The sequence below is a fragment of the Heteronotia binoei genome, chromosome 16 (genome assembly GCF_032191835.1).
Source record: "Heteronotia binoei isolate CCM8104 ecotype False Entrance Well chromosome 16, APGP_CSIRO_Hbin_v1, whole genome shotgun sequence".
Taxonomy (NCBI): Eukaryota; Metazoa; Chordata; class Lepidosauria; order Squamata; family Gekkonidae; genus Heteronotia; species Heteronotia binoei.
Window position 1 is genome coordinate 24,224,908 of NC_083238.1, and position 17,052 is coordinate 24,241,959.

A 17,052-nucleotide genomic window follows, 5' to 3' on the forward strand; every position below is an offset into this window, starting at 1 on the left:
TACTCTGTGCATTAGTGTAGAGACGTTGGAATCCAAGGTAACATCAAGTCAGTAGCAGATAAAGCTTAGCCATAGCATCTTCTAACTCTTTTAAGAAATAATGTCTCAATCTCAACTCAGCCAATTCTAAGGATTCTCACATCTGGAGACTGGAACCATGAACAGACAAGACACATCTTTCTACAAATCTGAAAAACATCTCAGGTTTGTAGAAGAATCTGAAATCTTTTTTTTAAAAAAAGTTGAAAGGTTTAAAAAGGCTCAAAATGTGCCTTTAAGATACCCTCAGCGGCCATTGCAAGACAACCACAACGGTTCTGTCAGCATTCCAGGCTTGGTTGCTGTCAAAAGAAGGAAGAGAGAGAGCTCAGGGCATTTTCCTGGGCTGTTTTGGCCTTTGAAGGAGATCTCACTGAGACCAGGTTCAGCAGCAACTATTGGGCGACTTGACACCACCCAGTTTGCATGACTAGCCCAGGATTGGACGCTTGCTACTGTTCAACAACAGTCACCCTGCAAAAGGCAGCATAGCATAGTGGTTAGAATTTCAGACTAAGGTTTGGGCAATCCAGGTTTTGATCCCCATTCTACTGTGGAAGCTCACTGGGTGACTTTGGACCAGTACCTCACAGGGTTGTTGTGAGGCTAAAGTGGAGGTAAGGATAATTGTGTGAGCTACTTTAGGTTCCTATTGTGGAGAAAGTTGGGATATAAATGAAGTAGATAAATATAGCTGAAGATTGGACCCAGATAAAAAGGTAAATTGTTTAACAAGTAAGGAGAGAAGGAAGCATGGAAAGGTTTGGGCATTGCCAGGAGGAGGGAAAGAGTAAATTATGTGGGGAGGGAATCCAGGCGAAAGTGACATATTCCCACAAGTACTTGCAGGTTCCCCACAATGCACCTGAGGCCAGCTCAGCTAGCACTGTGCAACTGGGCTGTAGTTTTCCTGAGCAGAGGCTGCCAGGTAATGGGGGAAGGAAAGGGGCAGAAAAAGGAAGGTTGGCTGGTAGATGGAAAGGCCATGCTGGGAATTATTAGGAAGGGAATTGAAAACAAATCAGCCAGTATCATAATGCCCCTGTATAAATCGATGGTGCGGTCTCATTTGGAGTACTGTGTGCAGTTCTGGTTGCCGCACCTCAAAAAGGATATTATAGCATTGGAGAAAGTCCAGAAAAGGGCAACTAGAATGATTAAAGGGCTGGAACACTTTCCCTATGAAGAAAGGTTGAAATGCTTGGGACTCTTTAGCTTGGAGAAACATCGACTGCGGGGTGACATGATAGAGGTTTACAAGATAATGCATGGGATGGAGAAAGTAGAGAAAGAGGTACTTTTCTCCCTTTCTCACAATACAAGAACTCGTGGGCATTCGATTAAATTGCTGAGCAGCCAGGTTAAAATGTATAAAAGGAAGTACTTCTTCACTCAAAGGGTGATTAACATGTGGAATTCACTGCCACAGGAGGTGGTGGTGGCCACAAGCATGGCCACCTTCAAGAGGGGTTTAGATAAAAATATGGAGCAGAGGTCCATCAGTGGCTATTAGCCACAGTGTGTGTGTGTGTGTGTGTATATATATAATTTTTTTTAGCCACTGTGTGACACAGAGTGTTGGACTGGGTGGGCCATTGGCCTGATCCAACATGGCTTCTCTTATGTTCTTATGTTAGAGAAGGAAGCAAGAAAAGGGGAGAGGCTGTTGAGGTTTTCAGGAAAGGAAAAGGGTGAGGGAGGGGGAAATGAGATGCTCTCTGTAAATCTGTGCGGGTCCCTCACTTTTGTACTTCCAGCTCAAACATTTGTGTTATTTGTGAAAATATGAAACTGTGATTCACTTAGGGTAGGAGAGGTTATTCCTTCACATATATAATATCCAGTTTTGTCCCCGATAAGCTTTATAATTTCCTCTGTTCTCACTTATCAGACTTTAACTTTGCTGCTAGAATTAGGGATATGAAGGATCCCACTGTAGATTCTTGCTATTTTTATGGAAGCACTTCATGCCCTTGGATGGCTTGCAGAGATGAAAATCTCCTAAGTTAACATTGAGATTTTACATAGGCCAGAGTTCAGTGCTTACAGGAGCATTTGTCCGATGTTACCAAATGTGCCCTGTGCAGGAACGATAGAATTTCTAAAGATCCATCCTGTTAATTTGAATCCTCTCTGTTTCTTACAAAGATACTCCACTGAAATTCTCAAGACTTCTAGCAGGATCCCATTCCCTAGAGTAGAGAAGGAAGGAAGGAAGGAAGGAAGGAAGGAAGGAAGGAAGGAAGGAAGGAAGGAAGGAAGGAAGGAAGGAAGGAGAGAAAGTGCCCTCCTTTCCTTCCCATAGTCTTGTTTTCACAACCAGGAACCTTTCATTATTTCTTCTCTTTTTTCTGAAGCTGCACACACACCCAGTGCCTCCAATTCACTTTGTAGATGTGCTCCCCATTACAAATCAATACGCTGCATGCTGTCACCCTGAATGAAACTGAAATTGGCTAACCACTTATTTAGAAAAAAAAATGGCACATTACTTGGAAAGCTCATTGGAAACCTGTGGATTTAAAGTATAGCCAGTTTGGTGTAGTGGTTAAGTGTGCGGACTCTTATCTGGGAGAACCGGGTTTGATTCCCCATTCCTCCACTTGCACCTGCTAGCATGGCCTTGGATCAGCCGTAGCTCTGGCAGAGGTTGTCCTTGAAAGGGCAGCTGCTGTGAGAGCCCTCTCCAGCCCCACCCACCTCACAGGGTGGTTGTTGTGGGGGAGGAAGGTAAAGGAGATTGTGAGCCGCTCTGAGACTCTTCGGAGTGGAGGGCGGGATATAAATCCAATATCTTCATCTACCTCACAGGGTGTCTGTTGTGGGGGAGGAAAGTAAAGGAGATTGTGAGCCGCTCTGAGTCTCTTCGGAGTGGAGGGTGGGATATAAATCCAATATCATCTTCTTCTTCTTCTAAATAAATTGAGATGTGATACAATAAAAGCTTGATATGATTTCAAAATCCAATTACATTGAATTCTACAATAATCTCATTTCCTCAGCTTCCCCAGTGACATCCACAGCACTTTGATTTACCATCCACATTCCTGTATATGTGGGACCCTGTTTGTAAAGGCAGGGGTGTGATGAGAGAATGCCAGAACACAATAGAAATTTCTTTTGCTACCTTCAAATTTCCTCATAGGTTTACCACATGAAGGACCTTTATGTTCTACTTGAAGTTCCATCAGGTAAAAACAGGGTGGGAACTCAAGCTAGGACATAAAATTGCAGGCTTTGCTTTTGTAATATAAATTAAAGGGGTTAACTTGTTAACGCAGACAAATATTTCCTCAGTCTATTCCTAAAGAGTTCTCTTTACAAATATTTTTGCTTTAGCCAAACTACGAAGAATTTTGTGGAGTCTGTTGCCACCTTGTGGCAAAAGAAAATCTTTCTTCAAACTGGACAACCAAAGGGATTTTGGATTCCTCTAATCTGTCGTTTTACATAACATAGGATTTAGAATATGATCTTCAAACTACTTACTCGGCTCTAATACAGAGAGAAAGGTTTCCGGATTATAATCTGCATTAAGCCTACAATTTTTGTGAGTAACAGTGCAATCCCGTGCAGAGATACATCCTTCTAATTCCATTGAAGTCAATGGGCTTAGAAGGGTGAACTCCGCTTATGACTGCACGGTGCGCAATACAGTTGATTTGAGATTGAGGGGGAGAGAGATCGGAACTAATTTCCCTTAAAACCCTCAAACCGTTGGATGTTAAGTGAAACAAAACAAAATTGCTAAATGGAAAAACAGTGGTGAGTATCCAGCCATATGTGGATTAGCTACAGCAGGATTTCCTGATTTGTCCCTCCCGCTGCAGACCACTAAGCACCAAAACATTTTTTTCCCTGGGGTTCAGCAGTTTCCCGGAGACAGATGGGGAAGGGGAAGTAGAGATCTGCATTCATGGCAATCACTTGTCCCTCTTCTGCAAATGGAAACAGGAGAAACTCCGTGGTTGGATACATGCTAATATATACATATAGTCCAGCCATTGAAAGGAGAAGAAGCACTCCTAATTTATTGTGGTTTTTAAAAGTTTTATGTAACTGTTTTAACTGTATTTATTAATTGAATTTTATCATATGAATTGTATTATAATCATGGTACACACCGTGTCTTGTTAGCCGCCCTGAGCCTGCCTCGGCGGGGAGGGCGGGATATAAATAAAACTTATTATTATTATTATTATTAAGAACATAAGAAGACTGCAGATTTATACCCCATCCTTCTCTCTGAATCAGAGACTCAGAGCGGCTTACAATCTCCTATATCTTCTCCCCCCACAACAGACACCCTGTGAGGTGGGTGGGGCTGAGAGGGCTCTCACAGCAGCTGCCCTTTCAAGGATAACTCCTGTGAAAGCTACGGCTAACCCAAGGCCATTCCAGCAGGTGCAAGTGGAGGAGTGGGGAATCAAACCCTGTTCTCCTTGATAAGAGTCCGCACTCCTAACCACTACACCAGACTGGCTCTCAGATATTCAACACTATTAAATATAAGTAAGCTCAATTTAGGGAAACTGTGCATTTTGTGGTGATGCATTGTTAGTTATGATCCAAAATATACTTGCACAAGAAGACTAGAACCCGCATTCCTGTGTTATGAACCAGAAGATTATAAAATATATTTGAACTGGAACTTGACCGCACACAGGCTGTAATTCTAAGGCTTATTGTATTTAAGGACCTACATCAGAAATTCCACCATAGTAGTTCTTCCCTGTCTACACGTGACAAAACTCCACTGTCCAGTATAAGCAAGTGACAATTAGTGGTGGCTGAGGAAGACTATGGAGGAAGTCCTTAGTGCGCATCCTAAGCTAACCTTAAATAGTATTTAATTTCTTGTATGTGGCATGAACTGATCAAAGATCCCTCAGATGTGTTCTGCTAATGGTATTCCTTTCCTCGGGTCCAAGAAAGCTTCTCCAACACAAGGAACGTTTCCATCAGTGGCAGAGCCTCTTGCACCAGAGGAAAATGCCAGCATTTGCATGATAGATCTGCAGGATCCAACCCACCAGTTTTTACTGATCTTAGTGAACAATTTCATCTTCATGTGTGATAGCTACAAGTCATGTGTACAGTTCATATATTAACATTTTGAAACAGGCATCAAGCAATAAAAACATGCGGTACTCAAAAGCAGATGTAGAGGAGGGGCCTCTCTTAGTTTGCTAATAAATGTGTGCTCAACATACACAGAGAGAAAGACGGTTTCCAGATGCCTGACAAGTGTCCATATTTTACATGTTTCAAAATACGTTTGTCACATCCACAGGTTACATTTTTTTTAAACGGTTCATGTTGAACAATTCGTTACAGTCCTAAGGACTCTTTCCTGCATGTAAGCCTGACTGAATAACGCAGGACTTTTTTCTGCTGAGGATTTCTCCCACACTTTTCGATGGTGTGGACGCTGCGTTTTCCATCAGCATAATGCCTCACAGTATTGTTGTGAGGATAAAAATCTATCGAGATAGATTTGGATATTTAAAGTGAATGTCAATAATGACCTATGAAATGATTGATCGGGTCTTGTTTATCTATCACCCTTTTCAGTCACAAGAATATAAAACGTGTCTTTACTTTCCATGTTAGCAATGTAGGTGGTATCAAGGGAAATTTATAGGACGAGCCTGTGGACATGAAGGTCCTTACGTCCCTGATGTTCTCTTCTGGTCAGTCATCTTATTCTTTTCTACAGTTACAATGTCATCCACACTGAAGCAGTTTAAGACCAGTCGCTATTTCCCAACCAAGGTAACCTGAATATTCTTTTTTAAAAAAATTGTTTTAATATGAATCTTATTACCAACACAGGATATTGTCTCTTGCACCCAACATCAATAACTGAGTTATTATTGGCATTAGTGGTGTCAAAATTATGTATTGTAATATCGTTTTCCCCACTTATGAATGATGGCTTGGATCCTGCAACTCCACTCTGCTAACGACAGGACTTTCTTCATCCGGCAGAAGAGGTTTTTTGTGCCACTGCGTCAGCCCTGTGTGCCTTCTGAAAGCTTAATCTTTCGTGGAGCACCTTCCTAGGATTCAACCCATCACATTAATATTTGTGAGGCGGAGGTTCTCATGAGAGAGGAGATAAGGCGTATATTACAGACTGCTTTCTTGCTTAGAGCAAAATATTTCAGGCAGAGCGTGTTGAATCGGGAACGGCGACGTGTGTCACGATTGGATCCTAATGTGTAAAAAGAAAGAACTCTGTCACTATACAAATTAACAATCCCTTAGATATTTTTGTGCTTGAAGCCGAAAAGTCCAAATGGTGCCTCCCCACTGTGAACCTCGGCTCATTTTTAATGGCTGACAGAGACGAAAACAAAATGTGTTCCCTTCTGCCTGCTGAAGCAGAAAGGCCTTGCATGGTAAGGCCGCCCCTGCAAATCACCCACTCTGTGTGCTGCGCGCATAACTCCCGCTTAGCACCTGCCTGAGCTTTGATACTCTGCCGCAAATCTCATTTCTCAAAGATGCTGTTTTCTAGTGCTTTAAAACCACACTACCTTGTGTACCTCACAGTACACAACAGCACTGACGTGTCACTGTGCCCTGTTCGTCCAGCTGAAAGGACTTGACATATTAAATTTTAAAGAAAAAAAATTACTCACTTTCACACACACTAAATAATGCACTTTCAATCCACTTCCAATGCACTTTCCAACTAGACTTTACTGTGTGAAATGGCAAAACCCACTTGCAAACGGTCACTGAAGTGGGTTGAAACTGCATTATTTAGGATGTGTGAAAGCACCCTGAACTGACTGTGTGTTTTAAACGTATCAGCCATCAGCTATTCAGTATGGGCAACTAGGCTCATCATGTCTCCTACTGTGGCTCGAGACCTCCCAGTATTTGTGTGCTGCCCCACTGCTATTCAGCAGGGTAGTGGAGGAAATGGGGGGTGAGAGACCCGTTGTGCTAATGGCACAGCCCTGCTTCCACCGCAAATCTGGAAGTGAGTCACCACATCAGCACAATGATCTCCCAAAACCTCTGAGGTTTTCGATCCTGGACACAGTGACATCATTTCCAGGTTTGTGCTGGAAGTGACATTTTGCCATTGGCATCATGTCTTCCCCTCCCTTTCCCTCTCCCATTAGTTGTAACACAATGTCTGGCAATTCTACAGAGAACTGTGCTAAGGACACTATTTCTGAAAGCCTAGATGTCCATTCAAATTGTAACTCTGCACTGTTACTTCTTCAAAACAAAACCAGTTCCAGTTTTTAGAGGGCCTTGAGCAAATGCTGCCCAGTGGACTGCAGTGCCGCTCTCTCTGCTCCCCTCTCCAAGCTTATCTATGGATTTGTCAGGAGTCAGCAAATCAGGACAAAAAGGAGTTGGAGAGCTCCTGTTCTGCTCTCTCAGCTGTTTCTCTGACCAGGAAATGGAAGGGTGTCCCTGAGACCTCTGTGACACTGCAGAAGCTTCGGGAACACCTCCAGTGAGAGGCCCCAGAAATGGGATCTCTTATATGTCTGAGAGTCTTTCCTGTGGCATCCCTCATAACAGGAAATGAAAGCTTGTCCCAGAGGCCCCTGTCACGGACTCCCATTTCCTAGGAGTGGGTGGGCCAAGCATCACTGATAGCGAGGAATCCACTGCTGGCTAGTGGGCATGAGAATGCCCATCTCCAGGCACCCAGCACATGCCCCATCCTTGAATGCTGGCTTCAAAATGCCAGTTTAGTATAGTGGTTAAGTATGCGGACTCTTATCTGGGAGAAATGGATTTGATTCCCGCTCTTCCACTTATAGCTGCTGGAATGACCTTGGGTCAGCCTTAGCTATTGCGTGAGTTGTCCTTGAAAAGGCAGCTGCTGTGAGAGTCCATTCAGCTCCACCCACCTCACAGAGTGTCTGTTGTGGGGGGAGAAGATATAGGAGATTGTAAGCTGCTCTGAGTCTCTGATTCAGAGAGAAGGGCGGGGTATAAATCTGCAGTCTTCTTCTTCATCATCCACAGCTCTAGCAGTGCTTGTACTCCCTCCTTTTCTACTACCCCTTTCTACTCCCCCCCTTTCTACTCCCCCCCTACAAACAGATTAGGAGGGACTGTTTTCTTGTTCTTTTTTTCTCTTTCCAAATAGAGGTTCCATAAGGACTTTTGGGTTTCTAGAGCAGGGAGAAAATAGTGGTTGCAGGCAATGTTCCCTCTAAGCTGCAGTCTTGTGAGCAAAAATTCTACTTTGTGAGCTACTGGCATTAAAGTTGTGAGCTACTCTATAAATTAGTGTGCTCTGAGGTCATCCTTCATGAGCTAAGACAAAAATGTGTGAACTGGAGGCTAAAAATCTGTGAGCTAGCTCGTGCTAACTCATCTTAGAGGAAACACTGGTTGCTGCAGGGCCTGTATGCCATAGGCTTGTGCTCATGTTTTCGGCTGGGGATGTACTTGCAGCTCTCTGCAGAAGGTTAGGATATTCTGTTTAAAGTGTATGTCTTCTTGTCACTGACAATGGGTTCATATTTCTAGGTACGGTCCGTCATAAGTGACTTTGCTGTCTTTCTCACCATCCTGTCCATGGTTTTAGTTGACTATGTCCTTGGGATTCCATCACCAAAGCTTCAGGTTCCGAATGCTTTTAAGGTAAGTCTGTATCTGATTGTACCAGTTTTAAATGACTGAAAGTTACTCCTTTCTGAAACAAATCAACATATCAGCAAGATAAGCATACTTGATATGCAGATCACAATTTATGCTGTTCTAGTAGAAGGAGCATTCAGAAAGATTAAGCTGAACTAGGAGAATTGTAAAAAAAAAGACACTACATGTAGGCTAACCTAATAAGAGGAGATCAACAAAGAAGAGCAGATACAATGAACAGAGCCTTCTTGGCTGCGGCTCCTTCTCTTGAAAAGGCCTTCTGCATTCAGTTGCCGAATGCTGAGTTGCCGGATGCTATGAGTTCTCAGCACCAGATTAAAAGATATCTGTTTTCCTCGGCTAATTGACTGCTATATCATGCGTGTGGATTATTTCCACCTTTGTTTATACTATCTGTTTTCAGAGAGATTGCTAGGCCTGGTTGATTATTATTTTATTTTGCTACCTGCTTTTATTTTATTCCTCTTTCTCCTCTAATATTACATTACTTTTTTTTTAAGTATTTCTGTTGAGGATTTTTTAATTCCAAAGCCTTCCTGGTTGTTTTTTGTTTTATATAGTGAGTTCTGTTGTTTTATTTTGGTTATTGTATTTTGGGTTTTATTTGAAGCCACTTCAAGAATATAAATTGGCAACGAATGAGGGATATAAGTAAGTTTAATATATGCATTATTTCCCCCCTCCTCCATTCCCAGTGCTTTCCCCATTAGCCCCGCCTCTGACCACTGAGCTATCATACGTCAGAACTGGATGTTTGTGCAAAGGATTTCAGTGAAAATCCTGTAATAGCTTATAGACAGATATACAACAAGTGCAATTTACTGCACAATATGTTGTGCTTTTAATGGGTAATTTTTACGGTGTTAGAGGGAGTATATGCTTGCTAGATTGCCCACCAAGGTCGGAATAACGAGTCGGACACAATGCATTGGAATGAAATTGGGCCACTTTATTAACTTACAACATGAACAGCAAGGGCACCCCACCAGCGGCCTGGCCAGGGCTAGGGGTCACCGTGACCGCTCCCCTGCCATTAACAGGCGAGGACCCAGCCCCCCAGCCGGAGCTGAGCTGCTCAGCTCCCTCCAGGCAGGACCAGCAGGGAGGCCCGCACCAGAGGGCCCAAACCCAGACGCACGTCTCGGCAGAAAGGCACCCTCTAGCCGAGCCTCCTGGACAGTCTGCATTCTCCAACCCGGGTCTCCAAACCCCAAGGCCGATCATGCCAGACCCCAAAATTCCCCCCAAAGGGGGGATGCTTCACAGTCCTCCCCTAGCCGCATAGTGTCCTAAACCCCTAAAACCTGCCAACTAAAGTGACCACCTATTTAAAGGCACCTTCCCAAAGCCAATTCCACAATCCACTGCACTGCTATGCAGGGTAGGCAAAAAACACACCCCAGCACCAGCCAATCAGTTGGGGCGTAAAAAATTCCTACCTGGCTCCCCAAATGAGGCAACCAGCAATGCCCACATAGCAGACAGGGCGGGTGGGAGGGCCAATCGCCAAGGGACTGAAGAAAGGGACGGGGAGCTAGCCGTTGACGCGGCTAAACCCCGCCCCCAGCAAAGCGAGCCCGAACGGGGCGAAGACCAACTCTTCCCGCCCTGGTGGGCAAACAGCTCCAAGCAGCCTAGCAGCTATGCTGCAGGCTGCAAGACCACGATTGTTTCAGAGGCCTCTACTGATGTTCCATGCAATTTTGGTTTAATGACCATCTCATATTCCTAATTGCTGTTCTCCTAGCCCACCAGAGACGATCGTGGCTGGTTTGTCACACCGTTGGGACCCAATCCTTGGTGGACTGTGCTAGCTGCTGGAATCCCGGCTCTGCTTTGTACGATTCTGATATTTATGGACCAGCAGATTACAGCGGTTATAATAAACAGAAAAGAACACAAGCTAAAGGTAAGCCAGCTGACTCGCAAAGTCTATACATTTTCAGCAGTTTTCTTCAAAGCCTCTTTTTTCAATTCAATTCAATTTTATTTACGGCGAAAGCAAGCATCCTGACTAAAAAGAATATCTCTACATATAGATAAGAAATATCTGTAAAAGCATAGTAAAAGTATTATGACATTATTAAAATAGGTAAATATACGGAAATGGCCATTAAGACAAACATGCTGTGGCGTTTTAAGCTACTAATAGTTTTCTCATCCTAAAGGCAAACCAACCAAATTTAGCTATTTCATGAGTAACTGCAGGATATTTACCCTCCAGGAGTTCTTTAAGTTGGTGCATTTTTTGACTGCTGGTAGGGGGCATAATCATAGAAGGCAGGAGGGGTTCCCTATGCTTACTATACACCTTGCAATCATAAAAGACATGAACTAATGACTCTATGCCATCATTGCAGCAAGGGCCTATATGAGCTTCATAGAGGATTTTCCTGCATCTACCCTCTGTAACTGCCAAAGGGAGGGAAACCTGTTTTTCTTTTCTTTTTTTTAAAAAAATGCATTTCCCAGTGCCAGGTGCCACACAACTAGCCCTTTATTGAAGTGGAACAAAAAGATTCTTCAGGCAGGAGTACCATAGATGCATCAAAGCACACGGGAGAGCCAGTTTGGTGTAGTGGTTAAGTGCGCAGACTCTTATCTGGGAGAACCGGGTTTGATTCCCCACTCCTCCACTTGCACCTGCTAGCATGGCCTTGGGTCAGCCATAGCCCAGGCAGAAGTTGTCCTTGAAAGGGCAGCTGCTGTGAGAGCCCTCTCCAGCCCCACCCACCTCACAGGGTGTCTGTTGTGGGGGAGGAAGGTAAAGGAGATTGTGAACCGCTCTGAGACTCTTTGGAGTGGAGGGCGGGATATAAATCCAATATCTTCTTCATCTTCTACTGGAAATGCAAAATATAAATAGCGATCAAGAAACTCAAGGTGATACCAGTTTTATTGTTAAGTACATGCTCAATTGCTGAAATGAATTTATCTGGGACGCCGTTTTTGTTATGGGCCAGTATAGCCCCGAGAGCAGTAATTTTGGTCATGCGTTTCATTGACTGCATGATTATTTTTTTTTGCTCATCCACCCTCAATATCTAGGTTAGGCTACGTCAGAACACAGATGATGGGTTGGATCCTGCAATTCGTTAGTAGGATGTGCTGTTAGTCTTCTCCTTACAGCAGTCCTTTCCGACCCTGAGAACGTTAATCCCCAGGGGCATGGGACCTGTGTGGAGTCATAGCCGTATGAAACAGGAGGCTGCAGTGTGGAGAAGGAAGAGGATGGAACTTTTCACACTGTGCAGAGCTCTGCTGACAAAAGAGTAAGAAGGCAGTGATTTGGCCTCTTCCTCCTCCCTTACTGCAGCTTCCTGATCCAGGTAGCTGTCGCTGCATTCAAGTCCTGCAATTAAGGGTGCCAGCCTCCAGATGGTGGCTGAAGATCTCTTGCAGTTACAGCTGCTCTCTAGGCAACAGAGATCATTTCACCCGGAGAAAATGGCCACTTCGGAAGAAAATATTGGATTTATATCCCGCCCTATACTCTGAATCTCAGAGTTTCAGAGCAGTCACAATCCCCTTTACCTTTTGCCCCCCCCAATGGACACCCTGTGAAGTGGGTGGGGCTGAGAGAGCTCTTACAGCAGCTGCCCTTTCAAGGACAACTCTTAACAAAGCTATGGCTGACCCAAGGCCATTTCAGCAGGTGCAAGTGGAGGAGTGTAGAACCAAACCCAGTTCTCCCAGATAAGAGTCCGCACGCTTAACCGCTACACCAAACTGGCTCTCTGAAGGTGGACTCTATGACATTATACCCCACTGCAGCCCCCCCTCCTCAAATCCCACCCCCCTCAGGCTCCATCCCCAAAATCTCCAGGTATTCCCAAGACTGGAGCTGGCCAACCTTATCTGCAGTCCCATTAATAAACTTTCCTGTTGTCATTCTGTAGAGATTCTGGGGCCCAGGGCAAAAGTGAAGGATGGAATCCTCACACTCTCTTTATTCCCACTCAACCCAGTCTGAGAAAGAATACAGCTCCTAATTCTCACAATGCACGTCCCTTTAGAAAGGCAGTGCAGTTTGCAACTCGATGGTCCTTTTTCTCCCTCTGTTTCTTTGGTGGCCTAGAAGTAACTGCTGGTGGTGGTTTCAGCCCACTCTTTGGCTGCTGCCAGAACAGTTGCTTGCTGATGAAGAATATAGTGACCTTTCATAAAGTTTCATGTAATTTCTTCTCTGCCCCCCCTCCCCCCCTTCATTTTTTCTGCCTCACTTAGACAACTTCATTTCATTGCCTCTGGCTGAGCTCATCTAGGTAGACCATAACCTAATGTTAGCTAGACTGATGCATTTTTGAAAATGACACTTATGGCAGATGAATAGCGCTAGCTAGAGCAATCACCTGTAGGTATCGGGTTTTTTTAAAAAAAAAAAATTACAAGTGTGAATGAAATAGCTCATTTTCAAAAAGCAGGCAGGTACCTGGAACTACTTGCCGGAATGTTTTGCTATCAGAGGAAATTGCAACAATCGTGTCAGATTTTTCATTCTGTGCACAGAGTGATGTACACGATGGAGTCTTTAATAGGCCATATAATGTATCGCCCCACCACCACCACCACCAGCTGCCTGGGAAATAGCCCAGGCTGCCCCATGTAAAGCTCCACCTGGCTTCAGGAAGGGGGAATACAGGAAGATCACACAACCCAATCACAGTCCTTGCAGAAGGAATAAATCTCTTGAGGTATGAGCATAAAGTAGATGCCTTTGGCATACCTCTGCTGAATCCATGAGAATAGATTCATGATCCTGTTAGCAGACAAGCATGTCTTAAATTTCCTGCGCATCCAAAGGTTCGCATACTGGGAGTGTCTAAGACTTTGTCACACACACACAAAAAATGTCCACAATGCTTGATTAGGCAGATACATTTGATGAAGTTGGCTCTTATCTAGGAAAAGCTCTGGCCGCAGTAACGTTACAGAAGCTGACTGTGCCCTTGGCCCCATAAAGACTTAACGCAATATTTATTCCTGTGGGAGCTTTCATAACAGAACAGTTCTAAGCAGAATTACACCCTTCTAAGTCCATAGACATCAAGGCTTAAAAAGCTGTAACTCTATTTAGGACAGCACTGCTCAGTGTATTACTTTAAAGGCAGTGCAAAATTCTCTATGGCTTTTTTCTGCCCATCTTGGCATCTGCGTCCACAACAAGGCCAAAGTTTCTTTTGGTTCTGCCTTTGTCCCTTTCAGATTCTCCCCCCCCCCCCCCCGCTTATTCTCCTATTGTGGAAAACGGGAGACTGTACAAATGAGGCTTCAGATGGAATGGTTAAGTCCTAAGCCACACATTTTTTCCCCCTCCAATAACACTTACAGATGGAAAAATAGAGCAGGGTTCATCACTTTTCCGATAGAAAAATTGGAATCGATTCCAGGGACAAGCTTGTCTGCGTGTATGCACAGATTTCCGAGCCGCTTTGGTAAACAGCAGTGTAGTCTTAAAAATCACATTAAAAATGCATTTGCAGCCATTTGTGACTTCTTGGTTGCTTTGAATATTTTCTGTGTTCCCTTTTTTGTTGTTGTTGTTTTCCGAAGGGGAGGGTTGCCCTCTTTGTCAGTCTGGCTGCTCGTGTCAATCCACAGTGTTTTGTGTGGTTCACTTGACAGATGCAGGGAATTTCTGCCAAGTTTTGGAATGTATTCTTTTTTTTTCCCCCACAGTGGCATGTGGGTGTCAGATGGTCTTCCTGGCTGCCCTCTTGCCTTACTGCATATTCATTTTTTGCTGGGGTCTGATGTAGCATCATCACCTGTTGCCTTGCTTCCTTTGCCTCCCATATGTCAGTTTGCTCAGGCTTCTGTGCCGATATGAGTGTGTGCTTGGGGCGGGGGGAGGGGAACAACTCCCCAGCTCTGTAGAGAGATCTATGGAGTCATGAATATACTTTCCCCACAGCTCTAAAGAGCCAGTTTGGTGTAGTGGTTAAGTGTGCGGACTCTTATCTGGGAGAACCGGGTTTGATTCCCCACTCCTCCACTTGCACCTGCTGGCATGGCCTTGGGTCAGCCATAGCTCTGGCAGAGGTTGGCCTTGAAAGGGCAGACTCTTATCTGGGAGAACCGGGTTTGATTCCCCACTCCTCCACCTGCAGCTGCTGGCATGGCCTTGGGTCAGCCATAGCTCTGGCAGAGGTTGTCCTTGAAAGGGCAGCTGCTGTGAGAGCCCTCTCAGCCGCACCCACCTCACAGGGTGTCTGTTGTGGGGGAGGAAGGTAAAGGAGATTGTGGGCCGCTCTGAGACTCTGTCCTTGAAAGGGCAGCTGCTGTGAGAGCCCTCTCAGCCCCACCCACCTCACAGGGTGTCTGTTGTGGGGGAGGAAGGTAAAGGAGATTGTGGGCCGCTCTGAGACTTTGTCCTTGAAAGGGCAGCTGCTGTGAGAGCCCGCTCTAGCCCCACCCACCTCACAGGGTATCTGTTGTGGGGGAGGAAGATAAAGGAGATTGTGGGCCGCTCTGAGACTCTGTCCTTAAAAGGGCAGCTGCTGTGAGAGCCCTCTCCAGCCCCACCCACCTCACAGGGTGTCTGTTGTGGGGGAGGAAGGTAAAGGAGATTGTAGGCCACTCTGAGACTCTGTCCTTGAAAGGGCAGCTGCTGTGAGAGCCCTCTCCAGCCCCACCCACCTAACAGGGTATCTGTTGTGGGGAAAGAAGATAAAAGAGATTGTGAGCTGCTCTGAGACTCTTCGGAGTGGAGGGCGGGATATAAATCCAATATCTTCTTCTTCTAAAGAGGCACACTTGCACTGAGAGAGCTGTTTTTGCCCCTTTTGGTTCCAGCAAGTTTAAGGGGAGATGTTGTGAGATGCATGGCTGTCACGTTCCACTAGACATTAGCTCCTTGAAGAGGCTACTGCCCAGAATCTTTGTTGAATCTTTTGTTCACCGTTGCCCTTCTGCTATGATAGTGCTGGGGACAAAGCACATGGGATGATATCCAGATACCATCCCCCAATCCCCCTCCTTCATTCAGCCCCCATCCAAGAGGGTGCTTGTCCATGCAGGTCTTGTGATCCCCAGTTTAGCCTTTTCGGAATTCAAGTAGGATTCTGTCATCCTTTCACCAGCAGAAAAGCTGGTTGGGGATCCACAGCAGCGCACAACCTCTTTATTTTGCCCTCCGCTTCGGCATCGTAACAACAACCCTGAGATATGCTATGCTAAGAGAAACTGGCTGACCCAAGGCTACCGAGTGAGCTTCCATGGCAGAATGAGGATTCAGAACTGTGCCTCCAGGATCTTAGTCTGACACTCTAAGCAATTGCACTCTAAACAAATTGGTTGGCTGTTGTGAGACAAGATAGCAATGGGGGCTATTGCTTTTTTTTCCTGTAGAGGAAGAAACTTCAGCAAGTATGGCCTTGCAACCCCTGTATGATTTGACCCCTGCCAAAGTTCCCTCTCCTGCACAGTGCTTCACCTTAGTCCAAGCAAATATGTGTGTGTGTATGCCTAAGGCCTTACTGAGGAGCCCCGTGGCACAGAAGTGTAAAGCTGCAGTCCGAGCTCTCTGCTCACGACCTGAGTTCAATCCCAGCAGAAGCTGGGTTCAGGTAGCCGGCTCAAGGTTGACTCAGCCTTCCATCCTTCCGAGGTCAGTAAAATGAGTACCCAGCTTGCTGGGGGGAAAGTGTAGATGACTGGGGAAGACAATGGCAAACCACCCCGTTAAAAAGTCTGCCATGAAAACGTCGTGATGTGATGTCACCCCAGAGTTGAAAATAACTGGTGCTTGCACAGGGGACTACCTTTACCTTTTAACGGCCTTTACTAGTCTAACAGAAATGATAAAAATGCATGTGTGGGGGCCCTGACCTGGATAGTCCAGGCAAGCCCAATCTTGTCTGATCTTGGAAGCTAAGCAGGGCTGACTTTGGCAAGTACTTGGATGGGAGACCTCCAAGGAATACCAGGGCTGGGATGCAGAGGCAGGCAATAGAGGCACCTCTCTGAAACGTCCAAGCCCCGCTAAAGGTCGCCAGATCTCATCCACAACTTCCAAACATGCATGCACACACACACAAAAACTAACCAATAATATTTTTAAAAAATACAGCTGTGAGGGTTCCTCTGAACATGCCACTGTATGCCCATCTTCATTAAATATGTTTGAATTAAATTTTAATATTATTAAATATTAAACATTTCATTCAGGCATTGTAGGGCTATAGCAACAAAAATTGAGTGTAAAATTGTGGAATACAGCATTTTGTCATTGTCGTCTGTATTTTATCTAATTCACCCTTGGAGTAAAAATTCCCCCAATGCTGTTGTAATATACAAAACAAACGGAGAAAGGCATGAAATACTGCAGAGCAATCAAGAGTCAGTGTGGTACAGTAGCTAGGATGT

At 45.0% G+C, this 17,052-nt stretch overlaps 1 protein-coding gene across 7 annotated transcripts in view; it reads left to right on the top strand.

The window, feature by feature from the left end:
• Window positions 1-17,052, top strand: part of SLC4A10 (solute carrier family 4 member 10) — a 292,827-nt gene that overhangs the window by 252,360 nt on the left and 23,415 nt on the right. For all 7 annotated transcript variants that reach the window (XM_060257354.1, XM_060257358.1, XM_060257353.1 and 4 more), the window contains 3 exons: window positions 5,653-5,814; window positions 8,554-8,667; window positions 10,433-10,594. In XM_060257354.1, coding sequence (XP_060113337.1) covers window positions 5,653-5,814; window positions 8,554-8,667; window positions 10,433-10,594 — 438 coding nt within the window. The remainder of the gene's footprint in view (window positions 1-5,652; window positions 5,815-8,553; window positions 8,668-10,432; window positions 10,595-17,052) is intronic.